Here is a 13,130-nt window from a genome sequence, read left to right as displayed (position 1 = left end):
ATATTCTATGTATTAAAATAGAAAGATTTTATTTTAAATTGTAATAGTACATCATAATATTAAAGTATAAAATTTTTTGTTAGAAAAAAATGCAGCCTTGGTGAGCATCAGACTTCTTTCAAAAACAACTGAGAGAGAAAATATACCAAAGAGAACAACAAATACTAACGATACATGTTCTTTAATTTGCCACAGCACTGCAACAAGTATTTGGGAGGGAATGTGTTAAACAGCCATGATGTCACAGTAAAAAATAACTAAGTTCCTAAATTATGAAGAATTAGTCTTTAAGGTTCTACATTTCATGCAATACATTTTTTTTCACCTTTTGATTCTGAGGTCAAATTAAATGTTTTATTACATTGTTTTACTATGGTTGTCCATTTTTTACAGAGCCACATTCACATATAAAATTGGGTCACTCATTGTATAACAGGAACAAATCATCTTGTTATTACTTAATTAAAATAATACAGAAGAACAATGTTTTTAAAAGGCAGATGCTGAAAATTTAATCGAAGCAATTCGAGCGCATGAAATGTTAAAAATAAACAGAGAATATATCCAGATAAACATTTATTTCCACAGAAACTACTGCCAGATCCTAGACAGCCCATTTTTCCGTCCTTAGTTCCAATTTTTTGACGAGACCCTCCCCGATGATGCGGAAGTCCTGCAGGATGGCCTCTATGTTTGGCACGGTGGTTGCCACATCTCCGCTCACCTCCAAACGGCGGGCATTCATTAAAGATGTCTGAGAACAGAGAAAATCAGGAGAGTCAGGACGCACCAAAAATCTTAATTGTAAGCCAATTTTATTAAATTCTGCTAACCATAGTCAGGGTCATAGTAAATAAAAGCTATAAAAAAAAGAATAATAATAGAGGAACCTTGAATGGTTGCGGCTCGAAGGCAGTTGGCTTCCACAGCACTGCGATCACAGTTCCACCAAATTGGTCATAAAAAAACAGAGCCAGATCTCCAAATGCATCCTAAAAATCCCAAGAGAACTGGTATAAGATGGATCTGGCATACCAAGGGTATTTAAAGTCTATCAGGGCATAATGGGAAAGGATTCAGTAAAAGTGAATTAAAAACTACACAAACCCTGAGTTCAGAGAGATACAGTCGGACCGGATCATAGTCTATGACAGGCAGAGCTCCTCCTGAGGCGGATGGCTCGCCTCTAAAGGTGCCTTTCTGGAAGGTGATGGCAGGAGGATCCACCGCTTTAGCTAACAGAGGAACCTGCTGTGGAACGAGGTGGATCAGTACATCATAATCCTCCAGAGGAGGTCGAAATGCCACCTAGAAACAAAGAAAGGAAAAAGTGAGGTTAAAGACAAAAAGATGACAGTTGCATACATTTGCAGAATAGGCTATATATAGATGAACTGACCCGGATGTCCTGCTTTTGACTGGAGTCAATAAGATGAGTCTCTAAAACACGCAAACTCTCAGCTGCAAGTATGATAGCACGCTGAAGCATCTGTGTGGAGGAGATAGCACCAGTAATATTTACTGTACATACAACAAACCTATAGCATAATTGGTCAAATACGGTCATTTAGAACACTACTGCATTTGCAAACCTGCACAGAAGGAGCCTTTTTAGTCCACACAGAGACTTTCTTATCAGTGGGAGTGGCTATGAACATGGTGGGAAGAGATTCTCTAGAGGCCACAAAGTCATTCTTTATATCTGTGAGGTCAGCAGCTGAAACATAAAAATACTCATTTCAGTATCCACAAATGTTTTAACGCATGAAAAGACAATTAGTCCTGCTACTGGTCAATGTGTTACTTGTGGATCGAATGACTTTGGTTGTGCTTGTTCTACACGTCAACACCAGAAGGAAAAATCCTTGATCCAAGTGTAAACATTTGTGTAACAAACTATATTAAAGTGGTAGAAACGTGAATGTTAATCATTTTACACTACTGTTGAAAAGTTTAGGGTCATTTTTATTCAGCAAGTGAAAGTAAAGACATTCATGTTACAAAAGATTTCTGTGGAATAAATCCTGTTATTTAGAATTTTCTAGGGATGATTGATTATGGCAAATTATCTGTGGGCGATAGGATTTAAGACTTTGTTCTTCTTTGTTCTTCACCCATTACTTGCTAGAAACAGTATTTATAGCAGAAACAGCAATTCTATAAGGTAAACAATGACCTGCTGGGTCAGTTAGGGCTGGGACAATATATCTGTACATCCTGATTTGTGGCTCGATTCCAATTTTTTCAGAATGCATCGCAAATCGATTCTGAGCTTAGCTTTTAACAGCAAATGGTGCTCTAGGCTAAATTTTAATCACACGCTCAAATGCTCACAAAGAAGAGCACTAAAGAGTGCTCGTGTGTTCGGCTGATTCTGAGAATGTACTTATTTTAAGTATTAATGTAAAGTATTAATGTAAACAGCCCACTGCTAACACCCCTGTAATTTGCTTCAACCTTTTCAAACTTTATGAATGATTATTTTAGACGGTTCAAATGGTGTATGTGTCAGGCATTGGAATCTAGAGCACATCCATTTGAGAGAGAATTCCTAATGCACCTAAGATGCATTAGGAAAAAATTGGAATCAATCCAGAATCATTTCTCGATTCACAATGCATCGATTTATTGTCCCAGCCCTATGACTACTTGGCAAATATTTGTAAAAATTTTTAGTCGTGCAATCCCTAAAATAAACCAATGGTGAAATACCCAAGATGAAGCTTACCTGTGAGTTTCCCATTGAGGTTGACTATCAGGGGATTGTTTTTCCAGTCAAAAGTGGAAAGCAAATGAAGGAAGCGAAGGAACCCCACCTGAGGAGAGCTGGAAAAAGTTTGTGGCGTCACTTTATATGTATACAATAAAATAATTAATAAATAAATAGATGAGCCAGAGGGCCATATTACCTTGGTGGAGTGAAGGGCGCAGGATGTAGGAAAAGTGAAGCCACCAACAGGTCAGCTGCTTCCTCTCGGATATATTCCAAAAGGAACTGAGATGCCAGCCAGCGCTTAGCCAGGCGGCACACGACACCAAAACACCCAAGCTGCTGCTGGAGCCTAACATGTAACATGTCAAGTTATTTATCTAAACAAGCCACTTGTCCAAAGGCCGAATCAAACGAGTGTATCATGCATGATTATCTATGCGTGTTGTACCCATGCAAGTTGCTGGTTAGGAAAGGTTTGTGCTGGGTCTCCAGCTCCAGCGCCTGGGCCTCAGCGTTTTCCCTGTAGATCAGCATTCCCTCAGGGGTCAGGCTTTCCCTCAGGATCTGCGGTTCTCTGTGATATGCCACCTGGATTCGGAAGGCTAGCCCATCCTGAATGGATACATACACATAACTCCATCTGGACAAAATATTATTACTATCATAAATGTGAAAACCAACAGCAACGTGCACAAATTACCTTATACACATCCAGGTAGGCGGGTGTTGCATGACATTTGTAATTGTGGAGTTTGTAAAGCAGCTCTCCCAAGCTGATATGAAAGGCTGCCTTGATGTGGCGTATTGCCAGGTGCTCACTGGGCCATTTTCCACTTCCCTCCATATGAACAATGACTAGAGAAACAAAAGGGAATGAAAGATAACAGCATCCATATTCATATACCAAAATAGAGTGCTGCAGGAATGAGTCCTAAAACATGGAAAACAAAGTTCTTTCACTTCCAGTTCCATAGTCTCAAAGTCAATGGGCCTGAGATAAGATCTGTGGTAAGATCTGTGGCTCAAGATAGTTTCACATTTTATTCTATAACAATAAAATACATCAGTAATTCCCCCTTGTGATTTTTTTAAGCTTTTAAGTGTCTTGAAAAAGGTGGTAGCGAATAACTGGCTAAAAAGGACTAGAGAGGTTGGCGATATTGAACGTCATCATGCCAAAAAGTAAAACTCATCTACTCATTAGTCTACTTTTACTAGCGTCATTGTGTTTCTACTTGCAAACTGTTCCAACTCAAACTTTCCAAATTTAAAAGAAAAAAATAGCAGAAGCATTTTCAAGAGATAATTCATCACAAAAAAATAAAACTGGCACCATTTTCTCACTCTCATATCATTCCAGACTTTTTTTTCTTACGTGAGATAAGAAAGGTGAACTTCTAAAGTACATCCTAGCCAGCCACTCTATTTCATATAATGAAAGTGAATGAGGGCCAGTCTTGTTTGGAACTACATGAGAATTATGAAAAACTTGATACAGTCTGCAACACAGTACCTTTGATAGGGGTGATGTAATAAGGGCAAGGTTTTTCCTTCCGTGGCACTAATCCTAGCTGGTTCTTCCTGTCAAAAAATGAATAGAGCAGCTTCACAGGAACTGGGGGGAAAACCTGTAAAGGACAAATGAGGAAAAACTGAAAATTAAGAGATCTACTCGAGTACATTACACAACTGAATCTAGCGAGGAGGTGTCTGACCTGTGTGTATCGCAAGGCCTGGTGGGCACCCTGTACTGATGTTATAGACAGCGGCAGCCCCTCCAACTGCCAGAGCTTCCTGCTCAGATCATCATAAGACTGAATCACCTTCAGACTCTCCTCTTCACCTGTAGTGCACATCTGGGCGACAAAAAAAATCAACGCAAGCTTGTGCAGATGAAGCAACCTGTTTACCAATTTTCACATGAGTAGCACAGTCACTTTTAAAAGTACCTCTTTGCTAACTTTGATGACATCATCCAGCTGTCCACCAACAAGTCTCACACATGATTCAGGGATATCGGCATGACTAAAATTAGAGAAAATAACAAATAACATGAGAATGTAATTTATGCAAAAACATGTCAAGGAAAAGCTTATAAAAACACAAAAAGATTCATGCTAAATATTATGCTAACAATAAAAAGAATCTAAATGTTCCACAGCACCACCTTGACATAAATATTCAATTCGATCCTGATTTAGATCTCAATTCAATTTGACTCCCATTTGATTAGACTCCAAATCATTTGTGTAATTTCAGTAACAATATCCATTTTGCTTATATAAGTGTTATTTTAGTAACATTTTATTGTTACGAAAACAGATAGTAACAATAAACAGATATTATTTATATCCTATTATAGCATTTAATAATATTATGAATTGAGCTTTTATTTTTAATTTTAGTTAAGTTTTAGTAATTGTGTCATGCGCTTTTGCTATTTTTATTACTTTGTTTACTATTTCTATAATAAAGATATAATATACATTTTATAAAAATAAATATTTTTATTGATTTTTATTTCTATGCAAGTCATTGTAGTACTTCAATAAAAAAAATTCAAATATTTATATTTTAGCTTTATTTATTACCAATTTTATAAACAGTTTTAATATTAGTTAACAATAACAACAGTACATATTAAAAAAGCCTCTCAGCTAATTCTGCAACTTTGTAAACTACCCAAGCTATGCAGTTCAATTGCTACTTAAATTTTATATCAATGCAACCAAAAAACTAATCTGCCTGCACACTAACCTAAATAAAGTAAATGTCTGAATTGACTAAAGATGCGTTCACACTGCCAGTGACACGCAGTGACAAAGCGGCACAATCCTATTCATTTCAACAGAGAGCTGGTGATTTCTGGTGATGTAGGCGTATCCAGCAACGCAACAAAGTTGAGATATGTTTCACTTTATACAATTATACAAAGAGCAGCTTTCAGGAGCGACAACCAATAGGAGTGAAGTCAGTGGAGCGCCAGTGATCAATCACTACAACCTGTAGTGGAGAGTGTCAGAGGCCTGATGGATAAGTTGTTACTTTAGCAATCAGCACCTTTTCTTATAATTTATATAAGTCTCTGTGTTCAAACGGTGGTACTCGCCATTCTGACTCTGAGCCTGAATGGTTTTGTGAACCCAGATAGATCGGCGCTTGTGGTTTCAAAGAGCACTTTAGTCTTTTCCTTCTAAAATGTTTGTTTGTAGTGGTAAGAACACTGATTCGTTTGTACATAACATCTGCTATGTAGACAACAAGTTATGAGTTATGAGTAACATCTGTGAATATCATTCAAAAACATTATTAGGCAACCAGTATTGAGAATGCCCACTAGCTTCCTGACCGCCAGTCACTGTCGCTGGTAGTGTGAATGCAGCTTAACCCTTTAAGAACACTTTTACAGAGTGTATCTAAGTTGAGTACTATAAAGGCTAGAATAGAGACGTACAGCTGTAGTAGGTGAGTGATGATCTCCAGCAGAATGGATCTCCTCTGACAGGTGGAGTTCCCTGACCACAGCACTGCCTCAGTGATGGATCCGTCCTGGAAGCGCCGTAACTCCGAGCGAGAGCCCCACAGCTGCCTAAACTCATCTGCCTTGAAACACCAACAACAGAGAGAGTGTTTGGACACTGCTTCAGAACCATATGACACATACACAGACATCACTGGAAATGTGGGCTAGTTTACCTTGGGGTTATCTGCTGGCGGTCCTCTCTCAAGAACAGAGAGAGCTTGCTCAAGGTTCAGCATCAAACCAATGTTCAAAGGCGGCTGGTCCTTATGCTTAGGAGGTGCACTGTCCACCGGCCACTGCAAAAATCATTTACACACATTAAAACAATGTATAGAGACCATTTAGGAATGCTTTGATTGGTCAAAACATGCGCCTGCATGCATCTTTTAATGATCAGATTGTATTTTTTTTACCAATGTTAATGGTAATAAATCTACCTCAGGGTCTTGAGGGAGTGAGTGTGCCAGAAGGTTGATCCTTTCTCCAAGCCCTCGCTGCAAGAGGGACAAAATGAAAGGAAGTGCACTGAGGACATAGTTCCCACTGTGGTCCATGAGCTCATTGAGGAGTGAAAGCTTCTTACAAGAGGCCTGCAAATTCACCAGCTCACTCAGTCTGAGAAGGAGAGCGAGGAAGTGTTTTCAGAAAAACATGAATACAATAACACATAAATAGCAGGTTTGTGTTTAAGGACACTTACTGAAAAACATTGTCATATGTTCTGATCATGGCTTTGGACGTCATGAGCAGAGCCTGGAAGCCGTCTACTGTCGGATCATCCCAGAACTTCAGCGAGAGTGATGCCTCATGCTGGATCTGACAGGCAAATTAGAAACATTTGGATTATGGCTGCTTGTTAACCGATTATACTTCCAATTAATAGTTCAAATCAATTAAATATATGAGAAAGCCACCAAATCAGTGTTATTTTAGTATTATCATTTAATTTTTGTTTTAGTAATACATTTTCATTTTATTTTTAGTCATTTTGTTTATTTTTATTTTTATTTCAATTAACAGATTTTTTTGATTTTGATTATTTTAGTTAAACGATAATAACCCTGCCCCAATATATTTTAAAGGCATTACATTATTTTGGGAGACAAGTATCTTTGACTACAATACAGGACTACTGGTTACAGTTATGTACAGGTCAAGGGGCCTTTTAATACATTTATTTTAAATGTATAATTACGCTTAAATAACATGTTAAATTTACTTTAAATGCTAACTCTAGAAGCTATATATAAAGAGAATATCACATTATCACAGAGCTAAATTGATACTACATCAGAGCTCACCTGTTTGTAGGTAAAAGCTGTCATGTCTGCAAGCAGATTGAGATGCCCAGACGGGTCCACAAAGACCACGGAGAATGCTTCCTGGAAGTCCTGCAGTGAGGGCTGAAGCAGGAGAAAAGAGAAAGGCATGGTGATGGCAACCAAGACAAAACAGGTTAAAAAAAACAGTACATGCATGAGTCACTTCTGCTCACCGCTTTTGAGTCTGGATTTCTAGCCAAGGTGATACCGCTCTCTGTCAGATCTGTGAAAGCTGAAAATGTGAAAGGATAAACAGCTGAATGATTAAACTGATTAATACACTCCCATAACCACCATAATAACAAGTTATAAAAAGCCGTTATATTATGACCTTTCTTACCCAAGAAGTGCAGTGCATTCCTGAACAGCTGGTAGGCATTCATGGTTTTGCCCACTTTGTGTGTGGACAGAAGATAAGCCATTAACATTGATGCATGGAAGCCGCAAAAACAACCTGCACCCTAAAGAAGTGACAGAAACAGAATTTATTAAACAGAATTTGTTATCCATATATTCCTTTTAACTGCACACAAAAAAAGACATTGTATTAGAGATTACCGATTACAATTTTCTGGGCCGATTCCGATTTCCGATTTTTCATGAATTTGGCCTGCCGATACCGATTTTAGCCGATTCCGATTTCATTTTTTCTAACCACTTTACAGCAAACACAAATATGTATTTTCTATCTTTTCTTTAATAGAACAATCTACATAGAACAATTTTTGAACAAATTAAATAAAATAGAACTATATCAATTATTAAACCTGGTGTGGGAAATACACACATATCTAAGTGCAGTGTTATGGTATGGAAGAACCATTTTCATTTCCATATATTCAACTAAAAAAATAAATGATATTTACTTATTTAGGAAACTAAACTTCTGTATGAAAACTGGAAATGGCAATAAAATAATATATAAATAGCAAATAAAAATAAAATAAATATAGCCTTGCAGTATAAAGATGTTTCTCAAAAAATACACACACACACACACACACACACACACACACACACACACACACACACACACACACACACACACACACACACACACACACACACACACACACACACACACACACACACACACACACACACACACACACACACACACACACACACACACACACACACACACACCCCTATTGCAATCACTTGTACATCAATGGCAAGTTTTATTTCGCAAACAGTTGTTCTCTCCACCACATGTCCAGCCAGGCTAAACAATCACTTTGTAAACAACAAAGCCTGTTCACTTTGTAAACAGGCTAAACAAGCACGAGCAGCGCAGCAAAAATAGACTCTGCGCCGAAACCCCGCTTTACTGCTGATCACGCGACGCTCCTGCTCGACGCTCACGTGCAGCTCCTGCTCTCGGTGTGAATGCACTCATTAATGAACATGCACGCCTGGAAAAAAAATAACCCACACTGCTCACGCTTGCGTGTGGAACGACCGTAATTCAAGAGGTATCATGTGGCGCCCGAGTGCATTTGACTGGCAAAAAATCGGAATATGACAGACTGACCGGCCGGTCGCCGGTAATGGATGATCACGTGAAAATCGGCCGATTCCGGTCACCAGCCGATCAATCGGTGCATCTCTACATTGTATCTTAAAAATATCTCTTAGAACAAGTTATTGTTTAACTATAGAGGGGGGAAAAACACATACACTGGACAAAAAAGGACAAAATATGTATGTACAAGTATGCTATATAAAGATGCAATTATGCAAGAGATGGAATAAGAAAGAGATAGTGCATGATGAATAAATTAATGTATAAACAGTGAAGTATAATGTACTTCTATTATGATGAACATCAATTATGATTTTTATTTTAGTAAATAATAAAGGTTATATAAAATATAAAAGTTCATATTTCAATGTGGGTAATAAATAACATGCGCACACAGAAACACTGGGGTCTTACCTGGTCCAGTTCTCTCTGTCTCATCCACACTTTGAGGAGGGCGACACCATCTCCAAAAGCAGGACACTGTGCGCTGATGGCTGACAGGAACTGAAGATGTGACAGTGGGAGATGATCTCCAAGAACTGTGCTGTTATAATGAGGAGTAGCGGGCCCACTGCTCTCTGCATGATAAAAATGACAGAAAAATATTATGACATGTCAGTATGTGTGCTGCCTTAGTCATGTAATTGGCTGATCTCAGAAAGTTCCTCAGTACCTTGCTGCTTTTTGGCAACACCTGTAAACCACTCAGTCTTGATGTTGTTCTTCCGAGGATGAAAGCGGCTAGGTTTAAGGAAGTCCGGAGGAGGAATGGCATGAATCCGCAACGTGACCTTACTGTTGTCTTTACCTAAAGTTCAAACAGAAAGTTAACATGGTCATTTTAGTTTGAAGCAATGATGAAACCCCTTATTAATGCATGCTCCTGAGCAAGACCAATTCATCTAAGTGTTTTTCACAGGGCTGCTTCTATTAGTGTACTCAAAGCACCAAAAAAAAGCATCTGCTAGACAGCAATTAACTTGGAAGCCAAAATGATGTGAGCAGATAATCACAGTAGACATGGTGCGTACATGCACGTCCATGTAAATTGCTTTGGCATGAAAGCATTTGCAAGTAAGTGTAGTGCAAACTTTGAAGAAGCTAATACGCATCACAAGCTAGTGTTAATACAATTGTACCTGGGGGTTTGAGAAGTAGGACTGGGCGAAGCCGGTTGCCATGGAGACAAGAGTAGCACAGTGAACCCACAGATTCTGAGAAGCAGAGGTGCTGCGCCAGGCCAGCCAGATACAGCGCTCGCTTCCGTGGGTACCGCTGGTTAATGGCATCCATCGGGTGCAAAATAGACTTCAAAGAGAAGATAGTAACAGATATTGTAACAGATTTAATTAATTGCACAATACTTTAGACAAACAGACATATACACGCATGCACACACGTACATACATGTATGCATCTATGTAAGAATATATATATATATATATATATAGCTAGTTAGACAGATAGATGGATACAAACACAGACATATACTTATTAGGGCTGCCATGCGATTAAATCAATTAATTAATCAAATTAATTGCACATCAAATTTGGCTGAGAAATTACCCAAAATATAAATTCGTTATTGTATTAAATGAGAAAAGTATGAAACAGATATTACAAAAAAATCGCTTTAGAAATAAATATTTTATTTGTTTATTCTACAAATAAAGGTTGAGGCTAAATGACCATGATTTTTGTTTTCAGATGCTGCATCTGATTTGGTATTTAGATGCATCTACAGACTAAAACAGTTTGTTTGCCAACATTCTTCAAAATATCTTCTTTTATGTTCCCCAAAAGAAAGTCCTACAGGTTTGAAATGACATGAGGATGTAAATGTAAATAATTTTCATTTTATGAAATATTTATACATTTTTAATTAAGTGATACTCTAAAGAAGAAAGTAAAACTGCCAGTAGGTGCCGGTAAATGTCTAAAGGATTAATTCTGAAACTAAACACCGCTGTGTGTTGCTGGGAGGACACAACAGTTCTGCTGTGGCGTTACAGTTAATATTTTTGTTGGCAAAATTGAGACAATAATAAACCAGACACTATTTTATTTTAATATTGCATCTGCACTATAATATTGTTGAATAAAATCAATATCACATTTGCACTCTTGCTATTCGGAACAAAAACAGATTTCTGTTAAAAAATATTCTATTTACTGTATATTCTATAGGCTACATCATGCAGTGAGATGTTGCCCTGCGTCACCAATCAACTGTATGAAAAGTATGATGACTGTAAGTCAGGGCGGGTGCATTAAATAATTTTATTTGCATTATATTTCCATAACTAATTACTAATTATATTAACACGTTACACCGACAGTAAAATATATATTCATATACAGTAGTCAACAAGTGGATCAAAACCTTTCATCCAAGTTATACATGAATTTTGAACAATACCCGTTCTCATCTTAGGACTACTTTGAAGAATTTTATGATCCACTCCAAATGTTGACTACTGTGTGTGTGTGTATATATATATACACACTGGTATATGCGTCTGGTATATGATATATATATATATATATATATATATATATATATATATATATATATATATATATCATATACAGACAGATAGATGCTAGAACTATGGTTAGATAGATGCTAGATGGATTGCTATATAGATGGATAGACAGACAGAGAGAGAAATATGTTGCATAGATAGCACCGTTGTTTTGGAGGTTATAACTTACAGCTGGAATAGTGACAGCCAAGTCCACAATGACTCTGGGTTTGATACAGGTCCCCAGTGGATAACTGCCTACCACGTCGATTGATGCAGGAGGCTCCATGTGAAATTTGCCTTTTGATGCCAGCGAGACGAGGAGGAATGGGACTTCCACGCCTGGCAACCATGAAAGATCATCCAACTAGAGAAAGAAAAGGCTAATAAGAAAATGATGTTGACAGCTACCATGGAGATCAGTAAAAATAAGTGCTGATGCTACGCTGCTGATGATGTAAATGCTTCACAAATTTCTGACCTCCACAACTTCAGATTCAGGCACAGACTGCAGGGAATCTATAACCTCCTGCACAAAAGAGTCCACCAGCTTCTTCCTGTGCTCACTAAGGGCCACTTCTTTCAGCAGTTCTTCCATCTGAACATCAACCGTATGAATCAGTGATAAATAAAGCTGAATATATTGTTATAATCCACGTATTCTCATACATTGATAAATAATTCACAGTTCACAGCCATGTCATGCACTGAGTTGCTCATTGAGCAATCAGTGAGCATACCATATATTACAATAAAACATGTATGCAGCTATGTTAACATAAAATGACAGTAAGACATGCATGTGATTTCTGACCTGCATTTTCAATATGCTGCAGTGGAAGAGATTTTCTGCTTCTTTCAGCTGGTTGAGCTCTTCCACTGTGGGGGCTTTGAATAGCTCCTTTTTGGACAGTTTCAGAGGCCGTAAGACCCCACCATCCGAGACTGTGTCATTTGCCTTTCGCTTGGGATCCTTCGACTGTTTTGCACTCTTGTTCTCCATTCCTTCATCATTCTTAATGTTATCTGGTTCTTCCATCTGTTGAAGAGATGTTACGGTTGTTATTACTCTTCAATAAAGTTAATACACTTTCTGTATATGCATTTTACCAAACAAAACAAAACAAACTAAAAGTAAAGGTTTAAATATTTTGTAAAACAATTAGCAAAAGGGGTGTAAGTTATTTTGGTAAAAACAGCTTTTCTAAGTAATATAAAAAAGAAATGCGTGACACCAAACCTCATGAACCTTTTCTTCAGTTAATGACGATTCCTTCCTCTTTTTCTTAATTTGCACAGAAATTACAGTAAGCTTTTAAAAGGGTAAACACAAATAATTCATTAATTTACAGTTTCTTCTGATTCAACGAGTCGCTCACATGGGTAACACATGGGACATACTAAACCAGGACCACTACGTGAGTTCACTGATTGGTTCGTGTGAAGTTAATCCTTTAAGTGATTGGCTGCTGAGCTTTGGTTCCACCTCCAAACATGGTCAAGGTTGGTAGAGATCACATTT

General features: G+C 37.7%; 1 protein-coding gene across 1 annotated transcript; it reads right to left on the bottom strand.

The window, feature by feature from the left end:
- Positions 1-164: 164 nt before the first annotated feature.
- On the bottom strand, positions 165-13,037 carry nol6 (nucleolar protein 6 (RNA-associated)). The gene is made up of 26 exons (XM_077231647.1): positions 12,849-13,037; positions 12,423-12,647; positions 12,090-12,206; positions 11,799-11,975; positions 10,223-10,391; positions 9,757-9,891; positions 9,498-9,661; positions 7,899-8,019; positions 7,732-7,790; positions 7,538-7,639; positions 6,937-7,052; positions 6,674-6,851; positions 6,410-6,532; positions 6,168-6,316; positions 4,663-4,738; positions 4,429-4,569; positions 4,227-4,341; positions 3,414-3,568; positions 3,162-3,325; positions 2,910-3,062; positions 2,729-2,826; positions 1,593-1,717; positions 1,400-1,489; positions 1,108-1,308; positions 891-992; positions 165-754 (listed from the first exon to the last, which is right to left on the bottom strand). The coding sequence occupies exons 2-26, from the start codon at positions 12,645-12,647 to the stop codon at positions 605-607; spliced, it is 3,405 nt and encodes a 1,134-aa protein (XP_077087762.1). The 5' UTR covers positions 12,849-13,037; the 3' UTR covers positions 165-604.
- Positions 13,038-13,130: the final 93 nt, after the last annotated feature.

Source organism: Siphateles boraxobius, unplaced genomic scaffold, assembly GCF_051911475.1.
Source record: "Siphateles boraxobius isolate OS27281-9 unplaced genomic scaffold, OSU_SipBor_1 16, whole genome shotgun sequence".
Taxonomy (NCBI): domain Eukaryota; kingdom Metazoa; phylum Chordata; class Actinopteri; order Cypriniformes; family Leuciscidae; genus Siphateles; species Siphateles boraxobius.
The sequence above is the reverse complement of the archived record's forward strand: the minus strand, read 5'-3'. Positions and strand labels throughout refer to the sequence as shown.